Consider the following 16,099-nt stretch of genomic DNA (forward strand, 5'->3'; position numbering starts at 1 on the left):
GGTAGATGAACATCGGAGCAGACTCAAGGGGTTGTACGACCTGCTCCTGCTCCGAGTTTCATTTAAATCCCTTCATGGGATCTGGGTGTTGGATTTATTACCCATTCCTATTTGCCCTTGAGAAGGTGGTAGGGAGCCGTCCCCTAGAACCGTCACAGTCCGTGTGGTTTGAGTAGGCCCACGGTGCTTTTAGGAAGGGAATTCCGGGATTCTGACCCAGCAACAGTGAAGGGACGGTACTATCTTTCCAAGTCAGCATGGTGCATGGCTTGGAGGGAACTTGGGGACCATGCATGGTGGTGCCTCCATGCATATGTTATCCTTAGTCTTCTTGATGGTACAGGTCATGAGTTTGGGAGGTGTTGTCAAAGTAGCTTTGGTGAATTACTACATGGTTTCAGTGGGCAGGACATTTACTCACTAAATCAAAACCAAGTGACCAGCAGGTTGTTTAGGCAAATGTTATTCCATCAGTACCATGGCAGATTGGATAGGGAATTCAGATAACATGTTCCTTGAATCCAAAATAAGCCAGCTCAATCTGCATCCAGAAAATAAACTTTTCACACAAAGGGCTGAAAAAATGTGGAGTGTGCAGTTTCAGCAGATCAGAGAATCAAAGGGAAAGATCTTGTAACCAAATGTTTTTGAGCTACTTCCATTTATCCAAAACAAATCTTTGAGCTGAAGTATACTTGATGTTTAACGCATGACTCTCACAATTGTCCTCTCAATAAAAATAATTTTGCAATAGTGCCCAAGACAATGAGGGGACTGTCGAATATTGATTTTTATCAGATACCACACAGCCTTATTTATAAGTATTAGTGACTCTATTTTACCCTCAAGTCCTCAGGATTGAATAAAGTTGAATGCTTGCTAGGCCACTTCAAAAGACAGCTAATGTTGGTATTGGGACCGGAGTCCCACAACAGGCCTGGTCAAGTAAGGACACCAGGTCTCCTTCCCTAAAAGACATTTGTGAACTAGTTTTTCTCTAACAATTCAACAGGTTTGTAGTCACATTTGCTGACAAGTTTTTATTTTCAGATTTTAAAATCAAATGCAAATTCCCAGGGCAGGGATAACTGAGTCAAAGTTTTTGTTTTTATTTTATTAGTCACAAGTCGGCTTACATTAACACTGCAATGAAGTTACCACACCCCGGCGCCTGTTCGGGTATACTGAGGGAGAATTTAGCATGGCCAATGCACCTAACTAGCACGTCTTTTGGACTGTGGGAGGAAACTGGAGCACCCGGAGGAAACCCACACAGACACAGGGAGAACGTGCAAACTCAACACAGACAGTGACCCAAGCTAGGAATTGAACCAGGGTCCCTGGCGCTGTGAGGCAGCAGTGCTAACCACTGTGCCATCATGCCACCCCCCAGGCATCCAGATGTAATTCAGTCTTCTTTTTAAAATCATATATTCTATCCGTATGTTATTATTCCATCAAAAATTCTTTTATGCAGATTTATAATGGTGGTTGCAAATTTATAATGATGATTGTCTATGTACACACGTCACAATGTAATTACATCCTCCCACCATTGGTGATGCTACAGGCACACTGATGCTCCCATTCAAAAAGTTCCACAAAACAATAATGAGAGACATGAGGGATGGTGGTAATGCTGCTAATGACACAGAAAGAAACAGGCAGGGAAATAACATTCACAACACTTAAACCATTGATACAAAAAGTTTTTTCATTACACAAAATGACCAACCAGAACAACTTGGGGTTTAATTTACACGACATAACTATACAACATCAGTTTAGAATCACAGCCACAAAGAATTCACTTACCAGTCTTTGCATTGTCTTGACGTGAGTGGGACTGATAGACAGAGCTTCTTCATACCAGCGCTTGGCTTCATCGATATTCCCTCGGAGCTCTGCAACTTGACCACGCATGAACAAGACATTGTGTGACGTAGGGAAAAGATTAGCTGCCTCTTGGATGCATGCCGTGGCCTCAGTAGGCTTTCCCATTCCAATGTATACTTCAGCTGGAAGATAAATTAAAACTGAGCTTAATAACAGCACAAATTCCCAACTCCCTCCACTGGTGGATGTGATTTAATGAGGCATACAGCTCCAAAGCAACTGGTTCACACACTTGCCACATCAAGTGTCTAGTAAGTACAAATGAGAAGAATGAAGGGCGATTTCCTTAAAAAATAGAAGGTTCTGAAAGGGGTTAGACAGGGGTAGATACTGGGAAGTTGTTTCCACTGACTGGACAATCTAAAACACAGGGCATGTTCTCAGGAAAAGAGTCAATCTTTTCAGGCTGAGATGAGGAGAACTTTCTTCTATCAGAAGGTTGTGAATCTTTGGAATTCTCTCCTACAGAATGATTTAAAAGCTCAGTTTTTGAGTATATTTCAAGGCTGAGATAAATAGATCTTAGGGAATCATGGCATATGGGGAGCGGGCCGGAAAGCAGAGTTGAGACAGCAGATTAGCTATGATCATACTGAATAGTGGGTGGCACAGTGGGTTAGCACTGCTGCCTCACAGTGCCAGGGACCCGGGTTCGATTCCCGGCTTGGGTCACTGTTTGTGCAGAGTCTGCACATTCTCCCTGCGTCTGCGTGGGTTTCCTCCGGGTGCTCCGATTTCCTCCCACAGTCCAAAAGATGTGCTGGTTAGGTGCATTGGCCATGCTAAATTCTCCCTCAGTGTACCCCAACAGGTGCCTGAGTGTGGTGACTAGGGGATTTTCACAGTATCTTCATTGCAGTGTTAATGTAAGCTTATTTGTGACACTAATAAAATAAACTTAAAACTTTATTGGAGAAGGCTCCAGGGGCCGTGTTTCTTCTGTTAAGTTCTCGGAGGACATTACAGATGATCACTATTGCACCAATCCCCACACTGGCTTGTAGTGACCAAGAGGGGGAACCTTGGCCAACCCAGCAGCACTGGAGCAATTTGGATCAACTCAAATGCTGCCCAGCTAGCCCTATCCTGACTTGAGATTAGCACAGTTCAACACCACACCGGGAGTTGCACTTAGCCATAAAAAGGAAAATCTGAGTAGGTTTCTGATTTTCTTGGAAAAGAATGTGATGAATCCCAGGGAAAGAGGTCAGTTGGTTATAATGAGAAAGCCTCCGTATTATTTCAATTCAACATAGCATCCAGCAGCAACCTGCACCTCCCATTGTTATGCTGATTCCATTACTTTCCTTGGTAATTATTCTAAATGTTCATCAGTCTTCGAGTAAGGATGGTTTCTGTCCAGAACTGGTTTACAAGTTATATCTATATTCAAGTGGCCTGGCTGACAAACATGTTCTGGCTCATTAAGTTAGAGTAAATGTCAACTATCAGCCAAATAGTACTTTATACATCTCAATGGGGTTGCCTCTTAACTTTCCTCATAGTCCACCACCTCTACTATTGGCGTCACTCTTTTCTGCAGTTTTTATAGTAAAAAGTCCCACAACACCAGGTTAAAGTCCAACAGGTTTATTTGGAATCACGAGCTTTCGGAGTGCTGCTCCTTCATCAGGTGAGTGGAGAAGTACGTTTCACAAACATGGCATATATAGACAAAGACACAATTGCAAGATAATGGTTGGAATGTCAAGTTTCAGGTTTCTACACATTCCAACCATTATCTTGCAATTGTGTCTTTGTCTATATATGCCATGTTTGTGAAATGTACTTCTCCACTCACCTGATGAAGGAGCAGCGCTCCAAAAGCTCGTGATTCCAAATAAACCTGTTGGACTTTAACCTGGTGTTGTGAGACTTCTTACTGTGCCCACCCCAGTCCAATGCTGGCATCTCCACATCATGGCAGTTTTTACAGTGCTGCCTTTAAAGTATGGTGGATAATGCATACAGAATTATGATTGAAGTTTGAGTACTGCATTATTGGAAAATTCTGGCACAATCTCGGGAGACTAATGCACCACTGCTCTGGTTATGAAGCCTAACATACTACCTGCTCTTTTGAAACATTTCTCAATCTCACCGACCTTTCAAGTAAATCAACCAAAGAAACATGATTTCATTGGAACAATTTAGATTGTAAAGGGTTAAAATCTGTAGCTAACTAGCCGACCTTCACTCAACAGATTATTGAGGTAGAGTCAACATTTTCTATCAACAAATTAAACAGAGCTCTGTTTGAATGGTAATGTAATCCAGCAATTCTGCTAACATTACAAGGTGCGCATTGTGTTTGCCGTAAAGGGAGAGTGCTATTATTTCAGCAGCTTTGTTTGGAAGGAGTTTATTTTCACTCTTCATTGATCTGATGTTGCATGCAATTTTGTTTGGGTAATGTGAATGATGGCACCACGATGCACAAAAACAACTTGCACTCATTAAAATAAACCTTTCAGGCTGGAAAATGTTCTCAACTTCTCAGCAGATAAAGAAAGTTTGCATTTTTCTAGTGCCTTTTGTGATCTGGGGCTGTCCAAAAGCACCTTTGTGAATTTTGAGGTGCTGTAGTGTAGAAAATGAGGCGGCCAATTTGTTTACCAAGACTCACAAACTGCATTGAATGAAGCAGCAGAGACCGAGCAGGAAATGCACAGATCACGGAGAATGAACAAAGGTTTAGGGTTTAAGGAATGAAGAGAGCTAGCAAGGCCAGGGAGAACTTCAGCCATTAGTCATAGAAAAGTGTCCAGAAAATCAGAAGTAGACCAAACTGAAGGAGCTGAGCGCAGAGCCGGGCACGAGTACACACACACATAGGGTGGAGAGAGGTGAGAACAAGGATTTTGAGATTGACATTTATGTGAGAACAATATGTTATAGTGGGGGAGACTGCAGCTGGAAACTGCACACGCATGCAGATTTCAGCTGTCATGCCTACGACAAGAATTGTTTACAGAGTCGCATGTGTAGAATGGAGTGAAGCACAGGAGACGCACAGGAATCATAGCCCGCTTGCAACACTCTACAGCCAAGCACTGGAATCATAGCTCATCCTGTAAAACTGTAGCATCTGTGGGATCATCAGAACCCACCCTGTAGCTGTGGGATTACAACCCAGCTTGTATAACCGCAGACTCAGCAGTAGAATCACAACACACCCTAGAACCACAACACACCCTGTAAAATTATAAGCTTCACCTGTGCAATTATCCCCCCCCCCCCCTCCCCCACCCCCTGTAAAAGATCAGTCCCTGGCTGCAGAAATATAGCCGACCCTGCAAGAACCAGCCTCCAGCGATGGCATCGTAACCTTATCTGAAAGAGTCAGCAGTACCAGGAAAGAACAAAAAAAGGAAACTCTTTTGATCTATGTTATTTTGTACTGCATGTCAGTGAATTGGAAATGTTGGTGCAGGTTGATGTTCTGTGAATTGACATTCTAGTCACTCGGAACATCTTCCAGCCAGGCTCATGATTAAATATTTTCTACTCACATTACTCTGCCTTCACTGTTCCATTTAAATCAGCTTCATTTTGATTCTCATGTGTTTTCTGGGAAAAATAGATTTAATGAAGGCAACTTCAGGCACAAGAAAAATCACCGTCCCTGGAAGATACACCGTCGTAGGCGCTTTTAAAGGCTGATTTTTTTATTTGTTTGGGTTTGGCAGGGATTCTGTGGGAAGAGGTGTTATGCCTTTCGTTCTATTCAAGGCGCATTAGAACTTGTGACTTGGAATGAGAAGGCCGAGGCCCACTGCAGAGACTTGAGCACAAAAATCTAGGCTGACATTCCCTTTGCAGAGCTGAGGGACTGCTGCACTGTCAGAGGTGCCACCTTTCAGATGAGACATTAAACTGAGGTCCACAGAAACCCTCTCAGGTGGATGTAAAAGATAACGTGGTACTATTTCAAAAGGTGGACTGGCCTTCTTCCCAATGTGGAGATTGGACTGGGGTAAACACAGTAAGAAGTCTCACAACACCAGGTTAAAGTCCAACAGGTTTATTTGGTAGCAAAAGCCACTAGCTTTCGGAGCGTGCTGCTCCTTCGTCAGGTGGAGTGGGAGATCTTCTTCCCAATGCCCTGGTCGATATTTATCGCTCAATCAACATCACTAAAACAGATTATCAGGTCATTGGTCTTATTGCTGTCTATGGGAACTGGTTGCGAGCAATTCTGTGACTGTGCTTCCCACATTACAACAATAACTACAATTCAAAAGAGGACGTCATTGGTTGTGAAGAGTTTGGGGTGGGGTCTGAGCTTCTAAATGGCAGTGTAATAATACACTTAGCCAGCAGATATACAAACCGACTGGTGAGCTCCCAAGGGTAGCTTAAAAAAAATCTGTCACTCAATATTTGTGATTTCCTTGACTTTCAATCTCCGATTGGAATTGATGTGGGAATCAGTGGTATTAGAGAATAGCTCGAACGGTGCTGAACAGATCGATATAAGTGTGAGCTTCCCTTATGGCAGGGCATGGTGCGGTACTGATCCAGGTGAAGGCAGTCCCACGTTACGGTGCTGAGATGCACATGTCTCCCATTGCAGCAGGGACAGGGATACACTGCTGCGCTAGGGAGGAGAATGAACATCACTGTACCTAGCAACAGGAGGTGTGAGCATTCCTTTAACAACATTGAGTTAGCTCAGCAAATTTATCAGTCGTTCTCAATGTCATAAAAGAAACAATAAGGAATAAGAGAGCTGAAATAAAAACCTGAACAGGTTACAAATATTCAGCAAGTCAGGTAGAGAAAAATGCAGTTAGCACTTCAGGGTTATAACCTTCCAAGTTTTGAGGAAAAGTCATCCTTTTGTGTTGATTTCAGAGTTCCATCTGCACTATTTTTATTTTGTAAGACATGAACCACCCTGACAGAGAACAGAAAATATACATGTTCCTAAAATATCAGCATGTGATGTGCTTTTCTCGGGAAATGTACATCCAAACATCCAACACATCGAATGTGTTGATTATCCTCAATGTTTGGGCTGAGTTCGCTGATCTTTCGGAGGTGAGGAAGGGGTAGCGATAGAGGCACCATTGCTGGTCTCTATAGTGGAAATCAGGACTCACTACATCAACCCCCGCTCCTGCTTAATAAATAAACTTAAAAACCTAACTCACTCTTTCCATGGGTCTCATAGGCAGGGAACTCTTTACTTCTCTCTGTCTTGTCTTCAGCCTACAATTTATCAAAAGCCAAGCTCGGCATTGTGGAATTGCAAACTTTTACAATGGAATCTACAGGGCCAGGAAACCCATGATGATCCACCTGCCTTGTCCCAGTGGCTAGAAAGGAGCATATCCTTTGATGGCCATCATACCATCTGTCAAACGTTTCACCAGCTACGATGATACTTTGGCAGCTCTTTTCATACAATCATTATCTAAGTAAAACTGTTAAACTGTAAACTGCTTGTCCGCCCTCCACCCTGAGATTGTGCAGTCATGATCTGCTTTCTATCCTGAACCAACGGCAAAGCTACCATGGCCAAAGTTACCAATGCCGCCTTGGATGTTCCCCTTCATCCTCTCTGTTCCCTTAGATACAAAAGACCATCCTGTCGTCTCCCAATGCCTCTCCTCCATGCTCTCTCATGCTTTCTCCAGTTTGGGTGCAGCCCTTATATATGCCATTGTGCCCCGAGTTCTATTAGTATTTTCCTTTGATCAATTAAGTATGAGTTGTCCTCCTGAGCATCCCTGATGTCAGTTGCTCCATCATTAGTTGTGCTGTGCCCTAAGCTCTTAATTCTCTCTCTAAACTTCTCTGCATCCCTACCTCCCTTAAAATGTCCCTTAATGGTCTTTGACCAGGCATTGGACCTAACCCCCTCCACATCGGCCAGGAGTGGTTCACTCCAGTGGGGTTTACTCCTGCTCCCCACTAATGGGAAACAGGCGGCCCGACCTCGCTGCAGGGAACAGAGGCCATGGAGGCCCCCCCACAGGAAGTCAAGAGTAAAGCAGCATGCCCCCTGGACAATGCTAGCACTACCCAAGGGGCAAACTGGCACTGCCCAAGGGGCACCTTGGCACTGTCCACCAAGAATCGGGCAGTGCCAAGGGGGTGCGGCGTATTGGGGGCAGGGCCTATAGGGGACGATCAGTGGGGGTGAGGTCTCGCTGCCACTCTGCAAAAGGATCGGTGGCAGAGGGAGGGCCATCGGGTTGGGGATGGGGAGGCCAGCAGTGCGGGGCCACCGCACATGCGCCGATCTCCGCTCTGACAAATTTTGGCACATGCGCAGTGGCCCGCTCAGCGCTATGCTGCCGGCCTCTCCAGCGGGAATAGGCCCTGCCCACTGATTTTCAGACTGGATCTCGCTCGGGCACTCTGCAGCGCTCAGAGTGGGAGATTCACTCTGAAAATCCTGCTAAAAAAAATTGGCAGGGTTTATTCTGGTTTTCATGCGATTTCGGCACATTGTTTTTGGGAGAATGGCCCCCTTGCTAGTTATATGCTGATGCAGCTTAAACCTCCACCCTTCATCCCAGGTCTGTCATGGTGCGACAGCACTATCTGCCTGATTCCAAGTCCAGGATAAGCTATAATAAACTTCAGTTTAAAACTCACAAGATTGAAGCTTATTCTGCTGATACTAACTCACTTTCCAAGGCTGCTCAGTCATCCTTAATATAACCTGATTGGATAGGGTAGGAGATGGGATTGGATGGCATTCACAAGAGGCCAGAATGAAGGAGTGCTGAGACCTCGGCAGGCTAGAGGAGACTGCACACAGGGAAGGGGTGAAGCCACCGAGAGATTTGGAAACACATGTTGGCTCACTTCCCAGTAAAATACCTCACTTTAGATTTATTTTGTATTTCAAGTGCATAATTATGACTCACTAAAATAAGCATGCACAATGGGGCTGAAGAAAGTATTTTAGGTTAATATTTAAGTGTCTGTTGATGAATACGTCATCTTAATACAATCACACACACAGGAAACTAAAATCTTGGTGAGCTGGGAGCTGCCAGAGATTCACAGAAATCATCTGCATGAACATGGATCAGAAGGTGTTTGTTTCCTCCATATGTTCAAGCTGGTTATTTAACTTTCTCAGTGCCGGATGTCTTTTGGCTGCATAACTCTTCCATCCAACAACTGATTTTATTTAAAATTCCTTTCTCTTTTTTGTTATTCATTCGTGGGAAATGGGCATCACTGGCTGGGCCAGCATTTAGAACATAGAACATAGAACAGTACAGCACAGAACAGGCCCTTCGGCCCACGATGTTGTGCCGACCTTCATCTGAAACCAAGATCAAGCTATCCCACTCCCTATCATCCTGGTGTGCTCCATGTGCCTATCCAATAACCGCTTAAATGTTCCTAAAGTGTCTGACTCCACTATCACTGCAGGCAGTCCATTCCACACCCCAACCACTCTCTGCGTGAAGAACCTACCTCTGATATCCTTCCTATATCTCCCACCATGAACCCTATAGTTATGCCCCCTTGTAATAGCTCCATCCACCCGAGGAAATAGTCTTTGAACGTTCACTCGATCTATCCCCTTCATCATTTTATAAACCTCTATTAAGTCTCCCCTCAATCTCCTCCGCTCCAGAGAGAACAGCCCCAGCTCCCTCAACCTTTCCTCATAAGACCGACACTCCAAACCAGGCAGCATTCTGGTAAATCTCCTCTGCATTCTTTCCAGCGCTTCCACATCCTTCTTATAGTGAGGTGACCAGAACTGCACGCAATATTCCAAATGCGGTCTCACCAAGGTCCTGTACAGTTGCAGCATAACCCCACAGCTCTTAAACTCCAACCCCCTGTTAATAAAAGCTAACACACTATATGCCTTCTTCACAGCTCTATCCACTTGAGTGGCAACCTTTAGAGATCTGTGGATATGGACCCCAAGATCTCTCTGTTCCTCCACAGTCTTCAGAACCCTACCTTTGACCCTGTAATCCACATTTAAATTTGTCCTACCAAAATGAATCACCTCACATTTATCAGGGTTAAACTCCATTTGCCATTTTTCAGCCCAGCTTTGCATCCTATCTATGTCTCTTTGCAGCCTACAACACCCCTCCACCTCATCCACTACTCCACCAATCTTGGTGTCATCAGCAAATTTACTGATCCACCCTTCAGCCCCCTCCTCTAAGTCATTAATAAAAATCACAAAGAGCAGAGGACCAAGCACCGATCCCTGCGGCACTCCGCTAGCAACCTGCCTCCAGTCCGAAAATTTTCCATCCACCACCACCCTCTGTCTTCGATCAGATAGCCAGTTACCTATCCAATCGGCCAACTTTCCCTCTATCCCACACCTCCTTACTTTCATCATAAGCCGACCATGGGGGACCTTATCAAACGCCTTACTAAAATCCATGTATATGACATCAACCGCCCTACCTTCATCAACACACCTAGTTACCTCCTCAAAAAATTCTATCAAATTTGTGAGGCACGATTTGCCCTTCACAAATCCGTGCTGACTATCCCGGATTAATCCGCATCTTTCTAAATGGTCGTAAATCCCATCCCTAAGGACCTTTTCCATCAATTTACCAACCACCGAAGTCAGACTAACCGGTCTATAATTACCAGGGTCATTTCTATTCCCTTTCTTAAACAGAGGAACAACATTTGCCACTCTCCAGTCCTCTGGCACCATCCCCGTGGACAGCGAGGACCCAAAGATCAAAGCCAAAGGCTCTGCAATCTCATCCCTCGCCTCCCAAAGAATCCTAGGATACATTTCATCAGGCCCAGGGGACTTATTGACCTTCAGTTTATTCAAAACTGCCAATACATCCTCCCTCCGAACATCTATTTCCTCCAGCCTATTAGCCTGTAACACCTTCTCTTCCTGAAAACCATGGCCCCTCTCCTTGGTGAACACTGAAGAAAAGTATTCATTCATCACCTCGCCTATCTCTACTGATTCCATACACAAGTTCCCACCACTGTCCTTGACCGGCCCTAACCTCACCCTGGTCATTCTTTTATTCCTCACATAAGAGTAAAAAGCCTTGGGGTTTTCCTTGATCCGACCCGCCAAGGACTTCTCATGTCCCCTCCTAGCTCTCCTAAGCCCCTTTTTCAGCTCATTCCTTGCTAACTTGTAACCCTCAATCGAACCATCTGAACCTTGTTTCCTCATCCCTACATAAGCTTCCCTCTTCCTTTTCACAAGACATTCCACCTCTTTTGTGAACCACGGTTCCCTCACTCGGCCATTTCCTCCCTGCCTGACAGGGACATACCTATCAAGGACACCCAGTATTTGTTCCTTGAAAAAGTTCCACATTTCATCAGTGCCTTTCCCTGACAGTTTCTGTTCCCATCTTATGCCCCCTAATTCTTGCCTAATCGCATCATAATTACCTCTCCCCCAATTGTAAGCCTTGCCCTGCCGTCCGGCCCTATCCCTCTCCATTGCAATAACAAAAGACACCGAATTGTGGTCACTATCTCCAAAGTTCTCTCCCACAACCAAATCTAACACTTGGCCCGGTTCATTTCCCAGTACCAAATCCAATGTGGCCTCACCCCTTGTCGGCCTATCCACATATTGTGTCAGGAAACCCTCCTGCACACACTGCACAAAAAGTGCCCCATCCAAACTATTTGACCTACAAAGGTTCCAATCAATATTTGGAAAGTTAAAGTCCCCCATGACAACTACCCTGTGACCCCCACACGTATCCATAATCTGCTTAGCAATTTCTTCCTCCACATCTCTATTACTATTTGGGGGCCTATAGTAAACTCCTAACAACGTGACCGCTCCTTTCCTGTTTCTAACTGCAGCCCATATTACCTCAGTGTGCATATCCCCCTCAAAGTGCTTTTCCGCAGCCGTTAAACTATCCTTGATTAACAATGCTACTCCTCCACCTCTTTTACCAGCTTCCCTACACTTACTGAAACATCTATACCCCGGAACGTCCAACAACCATTCCTGTCCTTGTTCTACCCACGTCTCCGTAATGGCCACAACATCGTAGTCCCAAGTAGCAATCCACGCCCCAAGTTCATCCACCTTGTTCCGGATGCTCCTTGCATTGAAGTAGACACACTTCAACCCATCTTCCTGTCTACCGGTACCCACCCTTGACCTTGATACCTTCCCCAATATCTCACCACCCTCAACACTGACTTCCGGACTACAACTCCTTTTCCCACTCCCCTGACAAATTAGTTTAAATCCCCCTGAAGAGCCGTAGCAAATTTCCCTCCCAGGATATTGGTGCCCCTCTGGTTCAGGTGCACCCCGTCCTGTTTGTAGAGGTCCCACCTTCCCCAGAACGTGTTCCAATTATCCACGTATCTGAAACCCTCCCTCCTGCACCATCCCTGCAACCACATGTTTAAGTGCACTCTCTCCCTGTTCCTCAACTCGCTATCACGTGGCACCGGTAGCGTACCAGAGATGACCACATGTTTTGTCTTTGCTCTCAGCTTCCAGCCCAGCTCCCGAAATTCCTGTTTTAAATCCCCGTCCCTTCTCTTACCTATGTCGTTGGTACCAATGTGTACCACGACTTGTGACTGTTTCCCCTCCCCCTTAAGAATTTATTGCCCATCCCTTGTTGCCCGAGGGCAGTTGAGAGTCAACCACATTGCTGTGACTCTGGAGTCACATGTAGGCCAGACCGGGTAAGGACGGCAGATTTCCTTCCCTGAAGGACATTAGTGATCCAGATGGGTTTTTCCAACGATCGACAATGGTTTCATGGTCATCATTCTTAATTCCAGGTTTTCTTCTAATTTAGTTCAAATTCTGCCATCTGCCACGGTAGGATTCGAACCCGAGTCCCCAGAACAGTAGCTGATTTTCTGGATTAATAGTCCAATGATGAGAGGCCATCATCTCTTTGTGTAAAATCTTGGAAGATTTCTTGTTGGAAATGAGTTGTTTCACTGCTACAACCATTCTAAAAGGTCTAAAAAACAGCCCTGGGTGACTGGCCCTACAGCCAGAAATAACTTTCGCTCTACAACAGATACTGAGGTTGGAAACTCTCAGTGCACCAGGTTAATCTAACTTTTGTGGAGTTGAACAGTTGCAGTTTAAGACCATAAGACCATAAGACTGTTCTGCTCCTCGTTACCGAAATAAAAGCTGATGGATCTCAGACTTGAAATCTTACAATCACTGCATCCTTTTAGAAGAAAAATGTTCCAGAAATCCACTATTCCATAAAAGTGCTTCCACTCCTGAATGACATGGCTCTAATTTTAAGATGACACCCCCTGCTTGTTCTGAATTCCTTCACAAAAGCTTCTGGGCAGCTGCTCTTTATTTGCCCTCTCGATCCCATTTATCATTTTAAATCTTAATTTCAGTAAGTGTGGTGGTAAATATTAGACTTTGCCCCTCCAGCCAAGAGTGTTTTCTGCTGTACAACTGGATAAAGCACTGGTTGTTTTTGAATTGGGATTAATTTGAAGTGATGAATTAAAGGTATCAAACAGGAAATGTACCCCACAACGTTAAGGAACAAACACTGGTTTATAGTGTATTGGTACTCAAAATGCTTGCATCCTAAAGCAACCAACAAATTACTTCTGAGGTGTACTGACTGTTGTTTTGTAGGCAGGATTAGGCTATTGAGTTGGACGATCAGACATGATCGTGATGAATGGCGGAGCAAACTCGAAGAGCCAAATGGCCTCTTCCTGCTCCTATCTTCTATGTTTCTAAATGCCAGTCTACACTGTACAAGGTCCCATAAACAGCAAAGAATGAAATATCCACAAGAGCAAAACATTGCATATGCTGGAAATCTGAAATAGAATAAAATGCTGGAGATAGTCAACGTATCTACAGAGTGAGAAACAGAGTTAACATTTCAGCTCGGTAACCTTTCGTGAGAACTGGGAATGCCAAACATGATCAATCTGTTTTGGTGTTGTCGGTCGAGAGATAAACGTTAGTCAGAAATAGTGAGAGAGGAATCTTTCCATCCCATGAGCGAATAGATAGAGCCTCGATATAATATCTCACCCGAAATACAATGCACCTCCGATGGCACACATCCAACGGCGCATCCCCAACGGCGCATCCCCAACGGCGCACCCCCAACGGCGCACCCCCAACGGCGCACCCCCAACAGTGCACCCCTAACGGTGCACCCCCAACGGTGCACCCCCAACGGCGCACCCCCAACGGCGCACCCCCAACGGCGCACCCCTAACGGCGCACCCCCAACGGCGCACCCCCAACGGCGCACCCCTAACGGCGCACCCCTAATGGCGCACCCCTAACAACGTTGCCTTTCCTCCGGGCCACCTTCGACAGTCAGGTCAATTGACTTAAATTTGCCTCCTGGCTAACGGTTTTAGGAACAGGCAAATAAACTTGGCATCATAATCAGTAATGTAAACATTTTCTCTATTTATTTGTTACCAATTATGTAACTTATGAAACACTGATTTTTGGAACAAAAATAAGTAATTTCTTCACATTTTTAGAACAACAAATCCAGAACACTGAAACCTGCAATTATTAAAATATAAATCCACCAGCGTTCTCCAGTGCTCCCTCCTGCAGAAACTGCCTCTAATTTATTCTGTTTTATTGGGTTTGAACTGATGCTCCATTTAATACCAACAGCTAAAACAGACCAGCATAACCACGGAACCATCGAATCCCTACAGTGCAGAAAGAGGCCATCTGGCCCATTGAGTCTGTACTGACTCTCTGAAAGAGCATCCCACCCACGCTCTATCCCTGCCATATCCCCATAACTCCATGCATTTACCACAGCTAATGCACCTCTCCTGCACATCTTTGGACTGTGGGAGGAAACCGGAGCACCCGGAGGAAACCCATGCAGACGTGGGGAGAATGTGCAGACTCCACACAGAAAGTGACCCAAGCCAGGAATTGAACCTGGGTCCCTGGCGCTGAGAGGCAGCAGTGCTCACCATTGTGCCACCGTGCCGCCCACATTCTCCATTATACTTTCCAGTACACCCTGTAACCCTGCTCTCCTCATCAAATACACGATATGGAAATATACATACAATCAATGAACTGAATCCTCTCCAATGCCTTTCATCGTGCTTTATTTTCCAGATGCCCACCTATCCTGCACTCAATTGAATTATTTTAGTTTGGTTTTGCACAACACCAATCAGCCCTAACTAAAGTCATAAAATGACATTCTCTGTGACTGTGGAACCTTGTCCTCTCTGTGGCCTCAGTCAAAACATATCCCTCTGCTTTCCAGCAGGGTAGCACTTTCCTCACTTGATTCCATGCTGACCTATCCAATCGTATCAGGAGAACCTGAAGAAATGGCTTCTCTTCCCAACCCTCCAGTCACACTGGGAACTCCTTTACCCAAGGACCTATTCTTGGACCCTACCGCCCCCCACCACCTCCGCAACTCTCTGATATGTCCAGCAATATTGTCCAGAGCTTCAACACATAAGCTGATGGCACCCAGCTCTATCCTTCTGGATACTTCCCCTCCCTCCGTGCTATCCAACATCCAGTCTCCAACGAGTTGCAACTTATTTCAGTTAAACATTGGGGAAACTCCCCTCGACACCAATTCCGTTACTCTTCTGGTTCTATCACAGGCTGAACCAGGACTGCAATTTCAGTGCCTTATATGAACCCCGGCTGACCTTCTCACTCCACACAAAACTGCCCAACTCGACATCTGGAACACAACCCACATCCACCCCTGCCACAGTCTATCAGTTGCTAAATCCTTTTCCAAGTCTCTGTGACTTTGAGACTCTTGTGTTTACTCTACTGGACTTCCAACCTTGAAACTGTCCAAAGCTTTCAGCCCCCTACTTCTCCCATCATTACTTTCCTTCACTAAGTTTCTCCCCCTCTCCATCTCGTTCTCCTTTTTTAAGAATCTTCTTAAAATCTACCTCTTTGACTAAAACGTTTGGTCTGCGTGCTGAATCTCTTGTTTGGCTCTGTGACTATGTTCCTTTGTGCCTCGGTGAAGCAACTTGGGAAGGTTCTCACTAGAATATAAGAAATGGGAGCAGTAGTTATCCACACGGCCCACTGATCTTGCCAAACCATTCAATACAGTCATGGCTGACTTGGGGCTTCAACTTCCACCCAATCCCCATGTCGCTTGATTTCCCGAATCTGTCTTTTCCAGCCTTAAACGTATTCAATGATGGGAGCATCCCAACCCTCTGGGGTAGGGAATTCCAAAAA

At 45.2% G+C, this 16,099-nt stretch overlaps 1 protein-coding gene across 6 annotated transcripts in view; it reads right to left on the reverse strand.

Moving 5' to 3' along the window:
• Positions 1-16,099, reverse strand: part of ttc7b (tetratricopeptide repeat domain 7B) — a 348,584-nt gene that overhangs the window by 127,328 nt on the left and 205,157 nt on the right. For all 6 annotated transcript variants that reach the window (XM_078234474.1, XM_078234471.1, XM_078234470.1 and 3 more), the window contains one exon: positions 1,816-2,018. In XM_078234474.1, coding sequence (XP_078090600.1) covers positions 1,816-2,018 — 203 coding nt within the window. The remainder of the gene's footprint in view (positions 1-1,815; positions 2,019-16,099) is intronic.

Source organism: Mustelus asterias, chromosome 18 (assembly GCF_964213995.1).
Source record: "Mustelus asterias chromosome 18, sMusAst1.hap1.1, whole genome shotgun sequence".
NCBI lineage: Eukaryota > Metazoa > Chordata > Chondrichthyes > Carcharhiniformes > Triakidae > Mustelus > Mustelus asterias.